The 21234-nt window shown below is 43.0% G+C and overlaps 1 protein-coding gene across 2 annotated transcripts; it reads right to left on the bottom strand.

Annotated features, from left to right (window-relative positions):
- Positions 1 to 423: 423 nt before the first annotated feature.
- On the bottom strand, positions 424 to 20394 carry SAC3B (SAC3/GANP/Nin1/mts3/eIF-3 p25 family). Of its 2 annotated transcripts, none has more exons than XM_087376748.1 (12): positions 20270 to 20394; positions 19264 to 20067; positions 18222 to 18502; positions 18012 to 18112; positions 17395 to 17610; positions 17072 to 17299; positions 16871 to 16962; positions 16583 to 16676; positions 16289 to 16381; positions 3097 to 3815; positions 2901 to 3015; positions 424 to 2790 (listed from the first exon to the last, which is right to left on the bottom strand). In XM_087376748.1, exons 2-12 carry the CDS (start codon positions 20007 to 20009, stop codon positions 628 to 630), a joined length of 4848 nt encoding a protein of 1615 aa, XP_087232874.1. In that variant the 5' UTR covers positions 20010 to 20067; positions 20270 to 20394; the 3' UTR covers positions 424 to 627. The 2 variants fall into 2 exon arrangements, with proteins under 2 accessions (XP_087232874.1, XP_087232876.1); XM_087376750.1 differs by having other exon boundaries at positions 3097 to 3398.
- Between the last annotated feature and the right edge of the window lie 840 nt (positions 20395 to 21234).

Genomic DNA, 21234 nt, shown 5'->3' with positions numbered 1-21234 from the left:
GTGGGAGGGGATGTCACGATCTATGACGTATTCCTTTCTCTATACCTTAGACTTATGGATGGTTTGATGAATGGACACTTGTGGAAGGGTATGCCCTTTCGACAAGGCACTTCCTATGAGGCACAACCCTTCACAAGAGACATTCTATGGAAGAGACACTCCTATTGTAATGTACCCTCTCATCAAAGGTCACACCCTTCACAAGGGGTACACACCTCTTTGCACATACACTTTGAGTACACACCTTTTCATGTGTGACTCTTCACTCTCTATATAAGAGAGGCCCAATTGTATGGAGGACACACTACAGATACTACAAACACTCAAGCAATACAAATATTCCTTGTTCTCTGCTATTTCAGTGTCCTTTCTATTCCTTAGCACATTTCTAAATATAGTAAATCTAGGATTTCTTACAGAATGTATTTCCTATTCCAAAAACCATAATTGCTCTTTAGTAAACATGTAGTGCAAGATGGACTGCCACATACTTGGCTTAAGCCATTACGTTCAAGTGAGAATACAAATTGGATCATTCCACAAAAAGGTAGCAATGTTGTTACAAAATCAAGGCACGCATGTGGCCCTTTTTCTAATGATATCTCGCCATCATTCTTGTGAGTCTGCCTATATCCTTAAGCATTCCATAAGTTTCTTATCAAGATTTCTTTGTACAGTTTCACATTGATTCAACAATGTTGTCAACTTATCCATCCCATCACCAGTGGCCCAGGTAGGGGAGGTTACTATAAAAGGGACAGTTTCATCCATACAGAAACCTTCGGGTGAGGGATTGTGTTTAGAGAAGTCAACACCAGACATCTGTCCAGCATGCTTTGTATTATACTGAAACAAGGTCTGACCATTTTCTAATCTCGCTGCTTCACTTACTTGTTCATCCACCTTTCTACAAAACTCATCAACCATGTTCTGAAGCTCAATTTCTCCTTTACTGGGGAGCTCAAACAAGGTTGCAAAATCTGTTTCGCTTCTTCCCGCACCAGAAAATCCCTCTGGTGCTTCAAGGCAGTCCTCTGTCGAAGTCTCAAAATTACTGATCTCACAAGCGTGCACCATCAGTAATCCTTTGTCTACCCTTTGGAATGACGCTGCATCATCCCTATCCCTATAATCAGCATTTAAGTGTGTGTCTTGAAATGCTAACTCTTGAGACTCCATCTCAATCATTTCATTTAAAGTAAGTCCTGCCTGGTAAGTAAAATCAGAATCCATTTTATTAGCGTGTCCTGCTATATCAAGAAAATCTCTCTTTCTGAACACGCAGACAATTGCAGGTGGTTCACTGTTCAGGAGTGCTAGTCGCATGTAATAGAGATGCTGGAAAATAAGAGGCCAATTAGGAATAAGTAAATGTCCAGAATCTGTCCGTTTAAACATGCATCCTTTTTGTATTATTGCCTCTACCTCATGGAAGGTCAAAACATCTCCTTGTCTGGCCCCACATATTAGGTTAACATACTGATGCAAAGCATGTTCCAATGCAACTTTCTGTGACTTCAAGCTGGTACTATGCAAGATCAGATTTGTGCTCATCATTGGAAACTGTGGAAGTTGACAGAAATCCAGAGCTTCAAAAACAGGCTGCAAGTTCGAAGCCTCATTCCAACCTGGTCTTGGTAACACAACCGATTTCCCAAGCATATCTTCCTCTAATGCTTCCCTTAATTCATCAGGAGGCCAACCAGGATAGCAACTGCTAGCCGTTTTGCTAATTTCACTTGCTGTTTGATGCAATGCCTCGTTGAAGGTTTGAACACAAATTTCAGGAGTCACTTCCAGTGGTTGTCTGGACACCAAGAAGTTTTTGGAAGCCTGGAGATGCTCTAGCACAAGATCTTGTACATGCAAACAGCACAGATCAGGCTGCATAGGGGCCTTTGAGGCAAGCCAAGATATCCCCTTCTTCAATGTGTCCTCACTATAGAAGCCCTTTAATCCATCACTCACATTTGCACATGGTAGATCAAGGTCACTCCTGTGTGGTTTCCCCAAGGAATCTGAAGAATGCACAGTTGCTTGATTTTCTACAACTGACAAAACAGTCCAACAGGCTACCTTACTCTTGTCCAAACTATCCACATCTAATAACCTTGCAACTAGCTCTTCTTCGGATAGATATGAGCTGACGTTCAGAAGGTCCTTAACTGCAGCCTTGATGGATTGGGACAACTGTGTGCAAAGAACAAGAAGAGGCAATTTCACACCAGAATGGAGTGTATCTACAAAGGCATGAAGTCGCCCACATTCCTCATTCAGAGTACTTCCTTCTTGTAACAAGAACACAAGCCCACTTGCCCCTTGACTACCCTCCTTGTTTTCTACCTTCCTGTTCTTAAATCGAACATCCTTTGCTATGTAGTAGAATAAAGTTTCACAACTCCTCTCATGATCAGGTGTATAAACAAGGTCCCGTGAGACAACTGTGTCTGAGATGGATGGTTCATTTTCTTCATTCTCAATCTGAAATGGCCTCTGGTTTAAAAGCTTTGCCAGCAACCACTCACCAGCCACATACTTTTCACCATGTTTTCCACCAGTCATAATATCTGTATCATGCACACGGGAGCAAAGGAGAAGTTTCCAACAGAGGAATTGACTTGCAGCATTCTTTTGTTGCAAAGCTGATATTACTATTGCAGAAACATCTAGCCTTGCCCACATATTTTGAATCTTATACAACCTTTCCTTTTCTGCCTGTATAATATCCATCTCCATAACAGAGCCCACATGATTAACTGCATTGACATAATTCTCCGCATGGGAAAAACCCTGTTTTGTGAAACACACAGCAATGAGAATGCCAAACTTTACTACTTAAAATGTGTAATACCAATATCAACACAAAACAATGCTCCAAAGGGCGGTTAAAAATTACCCACATCTGTACTACTTTGCACTGGAAGTCCCAAATGGAAAGAAGCAAGCGCAGCCTCAAGCTTCTGCTGCCGCCAGTGCCGTTCTTCAATTTGTGATGCTGTTCTCGCCTTCCATCGTCTGACAAAGCACATACATTTGTTAATGACAACTCTACTTTAGAGCAAAAGAAAAATCAGTACCAGAAAAACAGATCACCACCTTAGGAGAAGACGAAGTTTCCCCAAATTAGCTTCGGCTTCATGGGCTGCCAGTCTTTTCTCCTCTTGTTGATGGTTGACCTCAGCAAGTGTTCTCTCGTCTTGATCTAGATTTGCAACTGGTACATCCATGATAACCATATCCTCAGTCATCCGAGGTTTTTTATCTATGAACATAATTGTATGTTCATCAGTGTCTATGTCAAAGCTAGTCTCTTGCTCTACTAAAGAGGACAAACTTTTCCTGCGCTTCCCCATCCAGAGCCACTCATCTTCTTCAGTCTCTTGGCAAGTAATGTGATCCTGTGCATATAAATTCATTATGTCTTCAGTAGGCATAACAGGCTCCTGTGTCGCTCCCTCTGCAACCGATAATGTCTCATCATGTTGCGCATATGAGCGTTGAACATTCTTGGCATCTTCTTCCTCCTCATAATCAGGCATTTCTTCATCTGGAAAAGACAGTTCGGTGATGTAGGAATCAGACTGTCTTCTCAAAGAAGCAACCCTATCAAGAACTGGTAGGGTTGCCTTTTCTTGACCGGAAGTAAGGACATCATCTTTGATCTTCCAAGACCGTTTCTTTTCCACTAGTTTGGACCGCCTGGTTGGAAAATCTTGTCCTTTATTCAAGAATGGGCCTTCCTTCACCATGTAAACTTCTTCATAAGTTTTCAAGGAGAAACCATGGTATTCAGCTACAGCCTCGAGGTCTTCGCCCTTCATATCATAGATCAAATCACAATAAACCATAATTATACATCTTGAAACATCAGGGGAAGAAAACTATATCTCATATCAAACAATTTTTCGCAATAGCCCATTAAGACTGTGTGACTGATTATAAGACTTACACTCAGATTATAGCACATTGAGAAAGAGAAATTTCACACTTTAGACTGACCATGCTGGAATGGACTTGGACATTTCTACCCAGCGCCAAACAAAGGAAAGGTCATCTCAGCGAGACCTTTCAAGCACATGAGAGAGAAAACAGGTGTGGGAAGAGGGAGAGAAAAAGGGGGGGCGGGGGGAGAGAGAGAGAGAGGGCAGGGGTGCACTTTATTGAGAATTGCAAATGGGCAATGCCCCCCCACAACCAAAGGATATTCTGACTAAGGTTGACCAGCTCAGTCTTAACATCTGAGGTCTAGTTATCACCAGAATCATTCAAAATCAAAGAAGCAGATGAACTAAAGACACCTTCAGAATAGAGCAGGGACTACATGAATTCAAAGTGATGCCCTTTTCTTTTTCCAAAACAAAGGAAGTGATGCCCTTTGGACTTCATCCTTCGAGCACTTCAAAATAAGATTTTGCATCCCTACATCTACAAGCTTGTTATAGATTCTCTTTTGATGACATATCTATGCAGCAGATCCAAAGAGAACTTGGTGCACGTGAAATAGATCTTCGATATATTGAAGGCACATCAACTCTGCCATGGCAAGTAGCTGTTCATTCATGGCTAGTGAGGTGGAGTACCTTGGACACATGTCACATAACCAGCAGCTAGTGCGATTAGAGTGAACCCTACCTAGGTCAAACAACTCAGTTAAGCAGTTTTCTTGGACTGAGTTCTTTCCACAGAAGCTTATTGAGCATTATGCTTAACCTAGAGCCAACTGGCCCCTACTGTTGCCAACCTGCTATGGACTGCCGACTGGCAGATCTGCAGCCCTCTCTGGCCAACTAGTAATCGCTAACCACGCTCCTCCATTGTGCCTATAAATAGGCCCACACCTGGCGCTATTGCTGGGCCGAGTCCCAGTCTATCCACCCATCCCAGGGTCTGTACCAGGCCTTTAACATGCCCCCTACCAGGGCCCCTGCGAGCACTAGATGGTGGCCTGGGAACATAAGAAGAGAACTGTGTGTTGCCCATGTGATAACCGGCTTGCTTCCCATGTGGCAGCTCCATTCCATCCTCCACCCATGACATATGTCGATATGGCACCAATTACACCCATGTGCCTACAGGTCTTACTCCCCATCATCCTCCTCATAGGTGGGGATTTGACCACACAAAAAACGGATATTCGGCTTCAATGGCTGCATCACAGTTCATGGACATGTCTTCAAATTACATGAGCTACCACAAACAGTTAGTAATTGCGATGCTAACTTTACAGCAAATTTTTGAACTGTTGGAAAAGTAAGTAACGAACTATGGTTTTAGCACATTAATTCACCCTTGGGGGGTAATCGGTGGTTAGGATTATTAAAGGGTTCTGAGAGTGCTAGTTACACTGTAGGTTGTAGGCAAACTACCTAGGACTTCATGTCATTAGTAGGTGATTAGAGATTTTCAAGGGGCCACATAAGGCAGTATGTCCCCACATGCATCTATTATAGATAAAGGGATGGTTCCACCTAGCACCTAGTCCTTTGGTATCCTTTGCCACATGTCACACATACGTGCATTCACCACCTCTCACTCTAGGCCATACCATCAAAGCCCATGGTGCGTTTCTACCTTTAATAACTTGAAGAACGAGATACAAAGTCCTAAGAGTGCTAGTTACACTGTAGGTTGTAGGCAAACCACCTAGGACTTCATGTCATTAGTAGGTGATTAGAGATTTTCAAGGGGCCACATAAGGCAGTATGTCCCCACATGCATCTATCATAGATAAAGGGATGGTTCCACCTAGCACCTAGTCCTTTGGTATCCTTTGCCACATGTCACACACACGTGCATTCACCACCTCTCACTCTAGGCCATACCATCAAAGCCCACGGTATGTTTCTACCTAATAACTTGAAGAAGGAGATACAAAGTCCTGAACACCACAAATATGTTCCAAGAGTGATCCTAGATGTAGGATTCAATACAATCTTTATACATAATCCAAAACTGAATATGCATGATGAAAGTGTAGTGCAAAACCAGCACTAACAGCCACGAGGTCGCTAGGTAACCTAACTTGGTGCACCATATTGGATCATGGTTTTAGGGGGTGTGCCAGTACCTTAGAATTGACGGATCGAAGCAACACAATCTATAAGGTGGCAAGACCAAGAGGTTATAGGCTTGTACGTTCTAGGGGAAAACCCTCACCAAGAAACTCACTCCGTTGTGTGCACTGCTTTGTTCATCGAAGATGTATTTCATGCATGTCAGGTTCATGCTACATCATGCATTTAGAGCATGCTGAGAAAATATCAAAAGACGATCCATTTTGATACTTCTCCATCATAAGGTCCGTGCTGGTGTATACTTGAGGTTATTGTGTGCTAACTTGATGCATATCGTAAGGCACTCGATCTTCTTGGGCGATATCAAACATAAATCTATTGGCTTGCACTACATGGTGAATCAAAATGCAAGCATGTGGAGAAGGGAATGGAGAGAAAACCCCCACTTATATTTTTAGCCAGTGGCATAATACTCCACCAAAATGTCAATTTTCAACGAGAAGAAGGTACCATGAGGAAGCTGGCAATGAATATCAAGTTCAAGCTGCTTGGCAGGGACCAATCACAGAGTCTACTAATTTTTAGCCAGTGCCCACTACATAAACTGGCCAAGGTTTTTGCACTAACAGGCTTCTCCCCTCAGACATATGAATAGTCATTAGGGCTGGTCATAACTTGGGTGATGCTTCAAAGCTCAATTGCACCTTAAATTTTTCCTATTACTATTTCTAGTAAACCGAATAAGGGGCCAAAGTTGGGGCTTTACCGATCTAAGGGCATCATGTTGAAGGACGCAGAAAAGCAAATACCTGTTCCCAAAGAATCATCGAAAGGCAGAATTTCTACAATGGTTTTTTTTTACTAATCAAAGTTCCAAGGACCCGGGGCCCTAGAAAGCACTAAGCCCCCTTATGGAAAGGTGGGTCACACACAAGATTTGGTGGGCTATAGAAGCACTCAAGTAGAGCTGAGACATATGTCCTCCATTCAAGTACACAGGAGACAAATGGGTGGTCTCTTCAACTGCCTCAACCCCCCTTTCCTCTTTACAAAAAGCACCTTCCTCATTCATTCAGGCTTAGGTTGGTCACCTCCTCTCCTTGCTGCGAATCCATCCTGCCTCTGGAGCAGCTCCGTCCTGCTCGTCACCAGCTCCTGACTGCCCTGCAATCTCCATCAACTGCCCTTCTCGGTCGCCTCTCCAGCCCTGGCCATTCTTCTATGTTAGTGCACTGCTACAGACCATCAGCTGCTCCTGGTGTCTAGTACAAGCTAGCCTACAGTCCTAACCCTCCACTACAGCGGACTCGTTACCAGATCCTTTGCAACGAGCTGATTTGCCCTCCCCCAAAGCTTTACAGTGATCTGAATCCACCGTGAGCCTCCTGCTTCATTTTTTTGCCTTTGTTGCCGCATTGAGTCTAACGCCATAATTGATGTTTCCTGCATCGCATGTTCTTCCCTGCTGCCTAGATGCCCTCTGAGCGGCCCTGCAACCTCCCTTGGTTGGTTCCTCCATCTGCCATCCCGTCTCCCCAGTTGAAGGTGTTCTGCATAGACACTTCCCCATAGCATGGAAATTCTGGGAAGCAACCTCGCAGCAGCCAGGGGTATCTGAAGCTGATCTACAAAACTGTAGTTTGAAGTTACTTCCTCTGATGTTCTAAAGATGTTGGAAACTCTGCACAGCTTGGATTAATCCAACACTCAATGGAGCATTTCCCACCGTGTATAATCTCCACCAACAATTATTGGACCAGGAGCTTAGCATTGTTCAGCTCACTGTTCTATCAGTAGACCACTCATAAATTCAAGAAGAAACCTCCAAAGATGGAATGGTTCATTCGCTGTCCTCCCCCTTCTGTACCGCTCTCCACATAAAACTGATTGATTAAACCCTTGGAATGCTCACTGTCACCTTCAGCTTCAGCATACCTCACGAAAAGAAGAGCTCTTTGGTCTTGGTGCTGCTCTTACAACAGAAGAAGAGCTTCAGCATACCTGGGAAAAGAAGAGCTCGTGCTGCTCTTATAATGGAAGAAGAGCTTCAGCATACCTGGGAAAAGAAGAGATCATTGGCCTTGGTGCTGCTCTTATAACGGAAGAAGGTTTCAGCATACCTCGGGGAAAGAAGAGCTAATTGGGCTCCTCTCATAACAGAAGAAGAGCTTCAGCATGCCTCAGGAAAAGAAGAGCTCATTGGCCTTGGTGCTGCTCTTAAACGGAAGAAGAATCATCTGATGTTAGTACTCCATTAAGTGGCTGTTAAGGTGTGAAGCTACTGGTGGTCCAGATTTTGGGGCTGTTAGGCTGCTGCAGACCTTTGCTCTGGGAATTTGATGGGAATTTGCTGTCTGCATCCGACCAAAGAAACTTTATTTTAGTCCAGACTGCTCCTGGCATTTATTGACTGAAAACAAGAAGTCAATGTCTCTTTTCTATCAAACTTCGGGCATGGCTCACCCATGTTGAGCCCATTTTGTTAGCTTTGCAATCGCTGCTTTGTAATTGTCTTGGTTCCCACAGTCTTCTTTGTTCTTTGCACAAGGGTCGATTGTGTTGCAATAACAAGCCCTTCTGAGCAAGGGCCCCCACCTTGGCCTGAGTCAACCGCTGTCAGACTCAAATTTGTTTCTGATATACCTTCATAAGACTAGAATATATCCAATCTTACAAATTAAAGAAAGAAAGGAAAGAAGGGAGTTTGTAAGCGATTCTAGACAAAATTATGAGTAAATGAGAAAACTAAAAAAGAAGAATAACTTAGTAAGCACAGCTACACTTATGTTATCATCAGTACCCAAGTATAAGCTGCCATCTGGATTTTGAAAGTTGTTAGCTATAAGATTTTATGAAATTGTTAACCATAAGATTAGGAACCTCAACACAACCCCCAAGTGGCCAATGCTGGGCCATCACATAGAGTAGGTAAACCTCCACACAATATCAGTAAACATTAGTGTCACGGGGACGAGGTTTTTGTTGGCAAATAAACCGTGACTACCTTGGCTTTGGGGACTAGCCTAGAGGAAGTGCAAAACTCCTAAAGGTCCCTAGGCACAAGTGTGACCTTGGAGAGTGGGTTAGAGACTTTAATGAGCAATGTGGCAGCCCATTTAATGCATGTACTTGCATGCACCCCATTCTCTCTCTAGCTTGCATTTGTTGAGGCTGTTCTTTTGACTTACGGGATTCTTTTCCCGCCTACGATCATCCGCACGGCTGTTTTCCCACATTTCGAGGCTGGCTGCACGCATTCCAAGGCAGATCGTGGCTGTACGGGGCTGCCTGTGAGCATTGGCACACACCCCGAGTTCTATGGCTGGCAGTACAGATCTCCTTCATGCATTCCGAGGTCCTTGGCTGATTGTACGGATCTCCTGCACTGGAATAGAGCATCTGGGAGCTAGTTTGATGCCATCTAGAGCTGGTTCGAGCTCATTTTCTCTCTCGTGGTTGAAGGTCATCTATGCGTCGCTGGGGGCCTGGACAGAGGATAGGTGCGAGGCCAGAGATCGCCCCTCCTCCATGGACAGCGGGTACAGTCGTTCTGACCTTCATTTGTATTCTTTTGATCACTTTTGAATCTTGCCGTTGCTCCTTTATTGTTCAAATTGCTCTCTTGGCCATTCAGTCTGTCGACAGACACCCATATACAGAGGGTGTGCCTAGATTGGTGCCAGAGAGAGAATGTTGTGAGTTTCATCTTTCCTTGAGGCCACTTGTGCATTTTGGGATCTATGCTGTTGCATTGCTGTCTTGAGAGGCTGGACACTGGTTTGAGGGGCTGCCAAACACTCCTTAGCAAGCTCGATGCCTTGTGGAATGCATTGTCAGCTTTCAGTTGGTCACATACAATGGGGAATGCCTTAACCTTGCCTTGGCAGTTGGGTGCTAGTGGGTGCTTGGAATTGGATGCCTATTGTTGGCTTGGACAGTGGAATTGCCAGTGAAGCAGAGTGCAAGGGTAAGCCCTTGTTGAAAAAGCATATTCCATTGCCAGAAGAAATAAATAAATACCAAAAGCGGCGCCAAAGCATTTGGGGCCAATCTGTGTCTCGTGTATGGTGTTTATGAGCAAGGGCATTCTAGCCTCCCTTCCAGTGTCTTAAAGTTTATTCTCTCAGAGGTTTTTTAATAAAGGAAGTGGCTGAAAGTGATGCACTGTGGCTGTGATTAATGTGGATGTCAAGTTAGTTAGGGATTACTGCCCTTTAGCTTGCTAGAGGCAGGTTTCAATTAGCCCAAAATATACAATAAATGTAGCATGTGAAATTTCACAGTATTGAAGGATATCTGATTAAATCGTTTGAAACCAAATACGACAATCAGTTGTCCTCATCTGAAAAAGGATCAACTACTTGAAGATACTCATCTGAAGAGGATACCCACTGAGAAAACGTGTCTACCTACATTTCATATGTGGAGGTGGTTGGATAATTCTTTCCTTAAGGAGCTACTTATAGATAGTGCGCCCATGCACGGGGATTGGGATTTCATCATCATCTTTAATTTCATTTAGAACTAGAGTTTTGGGAGAGTGACCCACATAATGCTTTAGTAATTTGACATGAAAAGCACTATGCACATGAACTGTCACATTGTCTTTGTTTGGTATTTGAAACTGTGGATACCTCAAATCAAGCTTGATGTAGATGGTCATCTCTTACGTGTGTTTTCAGCTTTGCTTTTTTAAAGTTCAACAACCCCCAATCACCTTTGTAGAAAAGGGGTAGGGGACAAATTAGAGAAAGGGACATAGAAAAGCATATGGGAGAGAGATAAGGGGAAGGAGGGAGAAGGGGTAGAAGACAAAGAAAGAAAAGAAAGAAGGTTTATTAAAGTCTTCGGAAGACCGATGGGTCTATGAGACTGAAAAACCTGATACAATGAGCTGTGGTAGTGGAGCTACTAAACGGGCATCCATACCAATGCAGAATGCAGAAAATGCAAAATGACAGTACTAAATCCTAAGCACAACATAGTCATATCTCGACTATATATATATATATATATATATATCAGCATCATCGTCGACATCATCATAACCATCATCAACAGCAGTAGGGGCTGTGGAAGTGGAGGCATGAGGTCAGCAATAGAGCGTTGTTGCCCCCCCCCCCCCCCCCCCCCCCCCAAGGGTGCAGTCCTGGCACGTCTCTTGTTCGTAGCTCTGCGTCTAACCAGGGCCACTGTGACCCCTGTCGGTCGGGCTCCGACCCTAAACAAGGAGGGGATGTCCCCAAGTATGATCCGTGAGTCAACCCTCTGTCTGAGTTGTCGGATCATAGGCTCCGGGTCATAGTCATGTCGAGGCCTCAATTCGTGGGGGTCTATGTGATCTAGCTGAAAGAACTTTGTGATAGAGCTCTGAGAAGTATCAGTCAAGGAGGAAGTCTGCTCCTGTCTCCGTACTCAGAGTATCCTATCGCGGTGTCTGAGCACCTCATGAATGAAAGCAGCCAAACATCGTTGGTCTGGGTAGGAGAGGAAACGCGCCAAAACTCCATAACTATCTATGAAGAGGCAATAGAAACGCCCCGGATCTCATAGTAGACAGGAATCCTGAAGATGAAATGCTCCTCTATCTCAACCTCCTACATGTCACATAATGTGCGTATGCGCCTCTCCCTGGGTACCCGCTCCGCTCTGCCGCTCTCAATACGAAGCCTGTGTGAAGAGACCCGGAACTGCCCAAGAGAATCCTCAGCGAGTGGGGTAGGTGAATCTTCGTGTATCCTGGTGGGTCAATGAAACCCTCCGCTGTGATATGTAAGAAGTGATCCCTGTAGAAGCCCAGCTTCACTAGAAGATCACTCGGGCCCCACCAGGTCTAGAATGAGTGTAGCTATGGTAGATCCTCACGGATACCTGTGCTCTCATGCAAGGGATGACTCCAGGGTTCAAAGGTAAGCAGTAGGATGACTCTTTCATGAAAATGAAATTAGCCAAGACCAAAGTCAAGTTTGATATGGACCCGAGACCTTATAGTAAGCATAATACCAGAGAGAGATTGTCTCCTCAGGAACGGCAAGTCCTATTTGAAGCTGGAAAGTGTTTCCTTTGCAAAGAAGAGGACCATCAGGCCAAAGATTGTTCCAATCGTAAACGGAAACAACCTATGGGAGCACAAGAAGCGAAAAAGGACAGCCACACGCGCTAGGAGATCTGTTTTCTTTTGGTAAAAAGCAGTAATATGAGTATGAATAATTGTAACAGCCAGAAATTGGAGAGTCTCCTCTTTCTAGGCTGCCTTGTTATTTGCAAGGAGTTTATTCCCTGCTAGTTTATCATTGTAATTTGCAGGATGGTTCTTCCCTACTAGTTTTCTTACTTTTTGTATCAACAGAAGATGGAGACTCTCCTCTTTCTAGGCTGAATGGTAAATTGCAGAATAAGTATTCCTTGCTACTGTTGGGTTGCTCTTTTTGCCCGGCACGGCTAGAGCAGCACATCCATGTATCACATGCCTGTTTTGGGTGCTCTTGTTGCCCGGCATGACTCGAGCAGTAAATCCATTTAGTACATGCTAGTTGGTTTTTGATTTGAACCATGAGGCAAGGATCCAAGTTTAGCATAGATTGGCTGAACCGATTCAGCTTGCGGTGATGCAAGTCTGAAAGGACATCGAGTACCGGGATCTATGTTCCTAGGATCCATTATTGCCATGTGTGTGGTTCAAGTTATTCGAGGCGAGTGAACTAGCAGATTTCTCACTCTGAGCGGTGTAGTCCACTCAGTTTGTTGTGCTTTGAGCTGACTTCGGTTGTAGCTCCTTCACGCTCAGCAGAGCATAGGTCTAGAGCATTGCCTGATGCTCAAGAGGGGGGTAATTCCTCCACCCCCTTGTCAATAGACAGGCTCACAGTATCTAGAAGTCGCTTGGTGATACTGTATGTCTCACCCGAGGTATTGTTTGAGGTATTGTTTGCTGACAATACATCTGCTACGGGACTTCTATGATAAGTGTACTAGTCACTCCACACGGATGATGCATTGATATATGGATGAACTCGCGCGCTCTCCTAGACCATATCATCATTGCTGGTTGTTTATGCTTATAGCAGCAAACTTGATAGTTTGCTGTTTCAAGAGGAGGGTATGTCACAGGGACATGAAGCTATGAACCATGACTAACTTTGGCTTAGGGGGCTAGCCCAAGGGAAGCGACACTTCCCAGAAGTCCCTAGTCTTAGGGACAAATCTTTGTTTGTATTTGACAGAAGTGCCATGCATAATGTCATTTCTTCCACTTGAGAGACCCAAAGCTCTTCAAAACTTATCTTGTACCAAGTAGTTTACCTCCTAATTGGCAAACTTACTAAATCAACGAGGTACAACGTGAGAAAATCTGATGACAAGTCTATGAATTGTTGAAGCATGAGCTAATTATTCATCATCCTGCTCACTACCGTTGTTGTCAATAAAGAAGGATTGCCCTTTGGAAGATGTGTTGACTAAAGAGGGCTAAACAAGATGACCATCAAGAAGTGCTTTTTTTTTCCCTTAGATTGATGACATTCTAGATTGTTTAAAGGTCGCATCTATGTTCAACTGGATCCATTCTTAAAAGTGAGTATCATTGGGTATACAACATTCTCGAATACATTCATTAAACCGCATTCCCTACTCCATATGGCTTGCATGAGCATCTTGTAGTTCTTTTTTGTCCTACCAATGCATTGACTATTCACAACCGCATGATGGTTAGGATCTTCCAGTGCTTTGATGATATTATCATTTTTAGCAAAAGATGAGGTAGAACATCAAGAACATTCCAGTAAAGTTTTCAGATAACTCAAAGAAAACCAGTCCTTCATAAATGCTAAGGAAAGTCAAATTTACCTAGAAGAGATCAGCACATAATATGACTTGGATTTGTGAAAATAGACCTGAACATACTCAAGGTATGAAGGTGCTAAATTTATTGTTCATACAAATCATTCGAGTGTTCAGCATTTCTTAAAGCAGCCTATGGTAAAAGAGACGCATATTAAATTTAATTTCTAGGTTTGGCATGGCTGATGGGCTTTCTAGAAGATCAGGTGGATACCTTTCTGTAGCTTAGTATAGCTACTTGGAGGCAATGAGGGATAGCTATAAGATATAATATTTTCAAAGATTGGGCACCACTAAGTATGATAAAGGGCATTAGAATTATTATATCCAATGCATGGCTACGGGTGTATGCAGCACTCTATGTGCGTTACAACAATCTCCATGAGAAAGTATTTGAAGAATGCTATTATCCATCCTATGCAAAGTCATCGAGATATGTCTCCTTCCATAACAGTGTGTGAAAGCTTTTTCTATGGCCTAGATAAGCAAGGATGTATATGCATACGTTTATTCATACATTTTATGTTAGAAAGTTGAGCATGACAGAGGTATGAGTCCCCAAGTCTGGGGATGCTTTAGCCTTTGTATGTGCCTATAGGACCATTAGACACATTGCTATGGTTTTTAACTTTTTTGACAAGTACTCCAGGGCCATTAAATGATTTGGACAATTGCAATTAGGTTTAGCAAACAAGCTCATTTCATTTGTTGTCAAAAGACCTTGACCAAAGGGGCAACTTTGTTTAGTTAATATGTTTTCGTTCATTCTTGCTCCAGAGTACTTTATGCATGGCATAGTACACAAGAAGACTGATGTGTTCGCCTTCGGCGTCCTCTAGATAATATGCTGCCCACATACTTTAAAGCCATGCGGAAAAGCTACACAAGGCCTAGTGAGAGTATTGAAGAGCACAAAGCACAATGGAGATCAGTGTAACCAGAAAATGCGTTTCAGGCAGTAGAAATGTGAAGAAGCATTTCTGCTCGAAACGTGGAAGTTTTTTTGAAATATACTTTATACTATTTTTATCATTTATATAAGATACACTAATTTTACACATTTCTAGACGAAACGCTTGTCAAAAATCTAGAAACGTTTCTTGTGACACTAATAGAGATTTAAGAAAATTCTCTAGGCTGACCTATAAAACAGATCATCGATGACATGAGTATAAACCTTTGCTCTGATACTAGTCAGAGGTTAATAATAGTGCTTAGGCCTCATGTTACACAACGACTGGACAAATCACACATATCAAATAACATCCATAGAGGGCGAAGATTTACGAAAAGCATAGTACACTAGATGGGGTGTAAACAAGACCCACTTCCCCCACCAAGGCTGATCCTTGGTGCATTTCTAAAGAGATACAAAATATATTTCAAAAGTGATCCTAGATGTAGGATTCAAAACAATCTTTGTTGAAAATCCAAGACTAAAGTCAAGTGTCAAACATCTAGACTAGGAAATCCAGCCAATGCATCTCTATGATACACGTGTTGGTGATTTTCCCAAAGTGGAACACTACTACTCAGAATATGGATGTACATGCATGTGCACACATGCACAGATACACACACACACATGTGTACATACATACATACATACGTGCATGCACACACAAACACACACTTGTTTTTTTGGGTGAAATCCATTGAAGATTATATTACAAGAATCAGCCCCAAAAGCTAGGACTTCATGTTACAAGCATCAGAAGATAATCATTATATGACAAGAAATCAGGATAATCTACATCCCGCACACGTAGACACACTCACACATATTTAGATACATACATATTTATGTGTGCTGGGGCAGGGAGGATAAACGGGATATATGTGGGTGCCCTCCACAAGAGGTATCACTTGATGTACTCTAATGCGATGTCACTGCTTCTAGCATGTCCCTGGATATACATACACAGATGCAGGGCACAAAAACACACGCGCAATATAAAAACTTCTTTTTTGCACAAAAGAAAAGAAAAAACACACACGCTGCACATGCATGCACATTTAATAATACATAGATCCATTGATAGATAAAGGGAGAGAGAGACATGAATGTATATCATACATGCATACACATACATGTGTGCCCTGGCATGTATAGATACGTGCATGTATTACAGACACACACCTGAAGTATGAATATGCCATGAAATTCTTGTAGGCAAACTGAGGAGTATTACCACCTATTTTAAATAGTAAAGAGTAGAACTGTCAAAGTTAAAGGCCTTAAACACTACATGAGGTGGACATGGTTTCATAGAGCAGACATTGCAATGGCAAGGAATAAAAAGAACTCTCTCTCATGACATCAAGCTCCCTACATAAATACACATATACTATGCCTCATCGACAATCATATAAATAATTGGAACATTTACGATCCAACAATCAACTTAGAGAATGTCAAGGGCTTGCTGAACTACCTCCATAGCTAGCCACTCCTCCACTTCCGCAATTGGAATGCCTTGATTCTTCTGTAATCCACTGTACAGTGATGCCATGGCCTGGCTTCTCAACTGCATGTAAAATGTAAATCCAGTCCATAAGTCCTTCAAATAACAATTATTCAAAAGCGGTAAAACAATCATGTCCCAGGCTCAATTAAAGGTTCCACCCTTAAATGCAATATTCAGTCTGATTGAATGGCACATAATAATTCAGGAAACAAATCATGGCTTGCACATGGCCCCTTTGGATAAGACAATCTCATGCGCTACCTTTGAAAAATGAGCATGCATGAGGCATGCTTGAAGATATGTGGCATTCCTAGCAAGCCTGAAAAAGGCCAAATAGTTTCCTGACCTGCATGCTCTGAATTCAAAAAGGAGCACGCCAACGTCAATCAGAATCCTTAAGGTAGTACAGACTGCTCACTGCATTGTCCAGATCACACACCCTTCTTCAGTCTTTATATCATCAAAATTACATAAGATATTTAAAACCTATAAACCCACTCTTTCTTCGTCCTAAAAGAAAACAAATCAAAATTGGAATTGCTGCCAAACCTTGCCACTTGTCGAGCAAACTGAACTTCTGAAGCATTTCTCATATCTGGAGTCATTTTTGCAAGGTCAAGCGACAATTCTGCAGGCTCTACCTAACCAAAGAAAACCAAATACAGCTTGAAAAATACAAATCAACAAGCCAGTATAAGGTGTAACCTGAAAAAGAAAATAACCTTAACAATTAGTGCCAAGAGGACATACCACATAGCCAGGATGTTTGTCCAGCTTAAGTAGGCCATAATACCCCCTGAACTCAGCCTCGCTAGCAATAGGGTTTCCTTGCTTTCTATGATCATCATACATGTGAAACAAATCTACAGATGCTTTGTTCATCTGCTCTATATTCAGATGGGCATCAAATCCTTCACTGAAACCTTCTCCCTTGGCATATTCACAAAGCTCATGCATTGCTATTATATGAAACCGGATCTAGGGCACAGCCAAAATTTGCAAGTATTAGAACACAGCACAACAAGGGTTTTGCAACCTTGCATGTCGGCCAGCTTCCAAGAAAAGAGACAAACCATCTGTTCATGCATGGCAACAGCTTGCTCATTGAAGATATGCTGCATCCTGAGGTCCATACGAACAGCCCTCATCCGATCCCAAAGAAAGTTATGCACGCTTAAGAGCTCCTCATCATACCCTCGGGTCAGAAGACTCAGCAAATGCTCCATAGTCATTAGCAGAACTGAAAGTGGTCTTATCAAAGAGGAGTCCTTCTCAGCTGTTCTGGTATACTGCATGCCAAAAAATTAGACTAAATCGACCAGCAGTGCCACATTATAAATGCTTTTTTGAGAAATGCCTCTTCCCCGTATCAGAGGGGTAGACAAGATGACACACTCTATTCTTAATCAGACGAAGCAAAAAGCCCAGCAAACACAGTCAAGATAGCAGGCCGCAACCTACGTTTAATCGTAATGTTAGTATAAACATAAAGTTGTGCTATAGACAGCCATAACATGTGCAAATTGGGTGAATACATATACATATGATCCCACGGTATTGTGGCCACTTGTGGAACGAGACTGAAAACTAAAGAGGCGTGTTATATGATCCCACGGTATTGTGGCCACTTGTGGAACAAAGAGGCAGAAATGCAGAGAAAGAAGAGGCTATATAGTTTGATTCAAGCTACCTTTTTTACAGCAAGATTTTTACTTGTTTGGTTCCGATCCCCTTCAAGCCGCTCCAACCTATCTAAATCACCTTTCCGCTCCCGCTCGTGGCGCTCAGACTCTGAGAAGAAAGGACATATAACCCAATATGGCAACGTAGCATTAAGGCAATGCAACGCTTGTGACAGGAAACGAACAAGCCAAAGAGAAGTATTGATAGTGGCTGATACCTGGGCACATATCAGGGCAACCACCGAGTATAGCTTCCACAGATTGCCAATCCCTTTCAGCTAAATTATCTGAGCCTTCCAATTCTGTCAACCGATCCAGTACAGGATCTCTAGTATTTTCCATCTCCATCGACATTCTCTTGGCTCCCTTGACCCGTTTGGATGAGGCACGTTCTCCTGTGCTCTGATTCTCAATAATATCATTTGTTTGAGAGGCTGTTGCAGCATGGTCAACCTCAGCATTAAACCTGCGTAGGCGTCTTTCCTTGGCTTGTTCATCCCTGAATATGACGTTGCAACAGTCATTAACGTAAATCATCAAAACCTTTAGGTTGCAACAGGTAAGCGTTTCGTACCTCAAAGCAGAGAAGACTGTTAAGGAAAAGAAGAAACAAGAAAGGGTATAATTCGCTCCATTGAACTGAATTTCAAAGGCACAGATGCACGGGAGGATATCCACATATGATATAGCTATGAAAAGCTCCATGGTGTACCCCAGCTTAGCATTATAAACATGAGTAATACACATGCCGCCTAAGAGCCCAATTCAAATAACTTCAGAGCATGCAATCCGACCTGCAGTACAGAATGCATGCTAAGCCATTCCTATTCATGCCATCGGTACACGTGAAATGAAAGCAGATATCTTTACTTTCAAGATCATAGTCGATTTCCCTTATTTCTCAGGAGGTAAAGGCAGAACCGACAATGAAGAAGGCTAGCACTACGAGCAGACCTAATGAGGATTGAAATACAGTCGAACAACTACAACTAATGTACGTTGAGTCATCTAGCATGCCCGCTGACAAAACAGCCAAACAAAATACTTAGACAAGAAAGCTGGTCGAACCAACATGACCTTGGGATAGAATTAGCAGAAACCAGACTGCTTGGACAAGAGAGAATTGGATATCCACATGGTAAACATTACAAGCGTTGTGGTGCTCCTAATTACAAGGTACCTCGCTGGATGACGTACGACAATCTGAAATTGAGCCAAAACATCAAACAAAAAAATTATAGTAAGCGAAACAATATTTACCTTCGTTGCTCAGATAATGCAGAGACCACACTGCCTTCATCAACCGGCCTAAACTGCTGAATGGCTGACGCAAAAAGCCTTCGGGTCTGGTCCTGAGGTAAGTAAGGACGTGTCCTTGGCTTTGAATTATTAGCCTGGATAGGGGCTGGAGGCCTTGCCATGACTGGAGCTGGTGGAGGAGGTGGCTTCTGCTTCCCATCATAAGCATTAAACCTAGGGGTAGATTTGCTGACATGAGAGTCTAACAGGGGAGACCTTGGTTTTTGAGGTTTGAGGGCTCCTATTAAAAACTGTTCAGGAACTTTACGGAGACCAACTTCTGTGTTTGCACCTCGAGGTTGAAATTCTCGTACAGAAGGAGTATTTGTTGAAGTAGAAACCAACCCAGATGAAGAAAAGGGTCTTTCAGAACGTACAGAAGCAGGATTTGTTGACGTAGAAACCAACCCAGATGAAGAAAAGGATCTTTCAGACAAGGAGGGGGCATCCTTTACGGACCTCTTGGAAGGGGACTTGGTTCTTAAATTCTTACGATAATCTGCGGGAGAAGACCCCAATTTCATGGCAGATGGAAACTGTCCTCCATATTGGGGATGGTCCTGTCTCAAATCAGGTTCTATGGATGTCTCGAAAGGAGCCGATTTGACATCTGGGACATCAGCAGAAGGGGCACTGCCGAAGGAAACAGGGGAAGACGTAGCAAAAGGCGGTCCAACACTTGCATTTGTGAAATTCTTGAAAGGCATTTGAGTTGAAATCGGGCACCTATCCACCGTTTTTCACCAAGATGGATGCAGAAAAGCCCTGCATTCAGAATTCAGGAATACAAACTTTGCGCTTTATCTCCATTGAGCTCGCTCTCCCTCTCTCTCTCTCTCTCTCTCTCTCTCTCTCTCTCTCTCTCTCGCGCACCCACCAAACTCAAACCAAATTTCCTTTTGAAATGGGCTGATCAAATCTTTAATGTTAAATAGATTTGTGAAAGAGTGTAAGCAATATATCCAACCTGAAGCATATGTATGGAATCTACAGCAATTGCTTTCGACCCACTTTGGTTGAGCAACTCAGTTTCCCCGTCCGAGCACAGGGAGAGGAAGAGACTGCGTTTTTCGCAAGTGGGTCAATGCTAAGGGCCTTAGCACATCGATGGGACTAGCAATGGGTTTAGGATGGGAATATTTTTGTCATCATTACTCCCATCCTACACCAAGTGGTCTAGGATGGATTTAGAATGGGAGTAGCCACTTTTTCTCCCATCCTGGACCATGGCCTCTAGACCCTAGCAACCATAGAGGCCCTGGCAACCAGACTGGGTTCCCCTTTTTTAGGGATTCAAAAACATGGAAGGATGACATGTGTCCTTGTCCCCACAAGGTCCCCACCCCTTAAACACATGAAATGATGCCATGTGTCCTCTTCCTCCTGAACCCATCCCTAGTTCTTTTTTCGTTAGCACATGGTGGGATGGGAATAGGATAGAAATATGCATGGGACCACTTGGGACCACCTTTTCCCGTTCCCATCCTATTTCTTCCCATGTGCTAAGCCTCTAACGCTTTTCTTTTTCTTTAGAAATCACTCTTTCATTGTTCACAACAAGTTGAATTTCACTCATAAGGCCTTCCCTTAGGAGAGGTTCAATATAGCTTTATAGAAGTGAGTGGTCACTTCAGCAGATGAAGTTTGTACCCAAGATAGTGTGTTTTGTTTTATTGTTTGTCATGACGGCAAAACAAAGACCATGGGGGAAGGTGTCATCTTGTATGTTTTCTTGGGTGACTCCATAAACTTTGATTTATTAGGTAACGATTGCATTGGTGTGGGTATTGAAAAGAAAGAGCAAATTATAGGAAGTGACTTAGGGTCTTCTATGCAAGATGTCGGATCTCTCAGCCTAGTTAAGTGGCCCATCAAGCAGATTACCTTACTTGATGGAAGCCCATTGCAACAATATGTGCCCATGAGCCAAGT

This window comes from Dipteris shenzhenensis, chromosome 7, assembly GCF_047967505.1.
Source record: "Dipteris shenzhenensis isolate YYH24624 ecotype China chromosome 7, Dip_SZ_1.0, whole genome shotgun sequence".
NCBI lineage: Eukaryota > Viridiplantae > Streptophyta > Polypodiopsida > Gleicheniales > Dipteridaceae > Dipteris > Dipteris shenzhenensis.
Note: the sequence above shows the minus strand (reverse complement) of the source record. Positions and strands in the feature narration are given on the sequence as shown.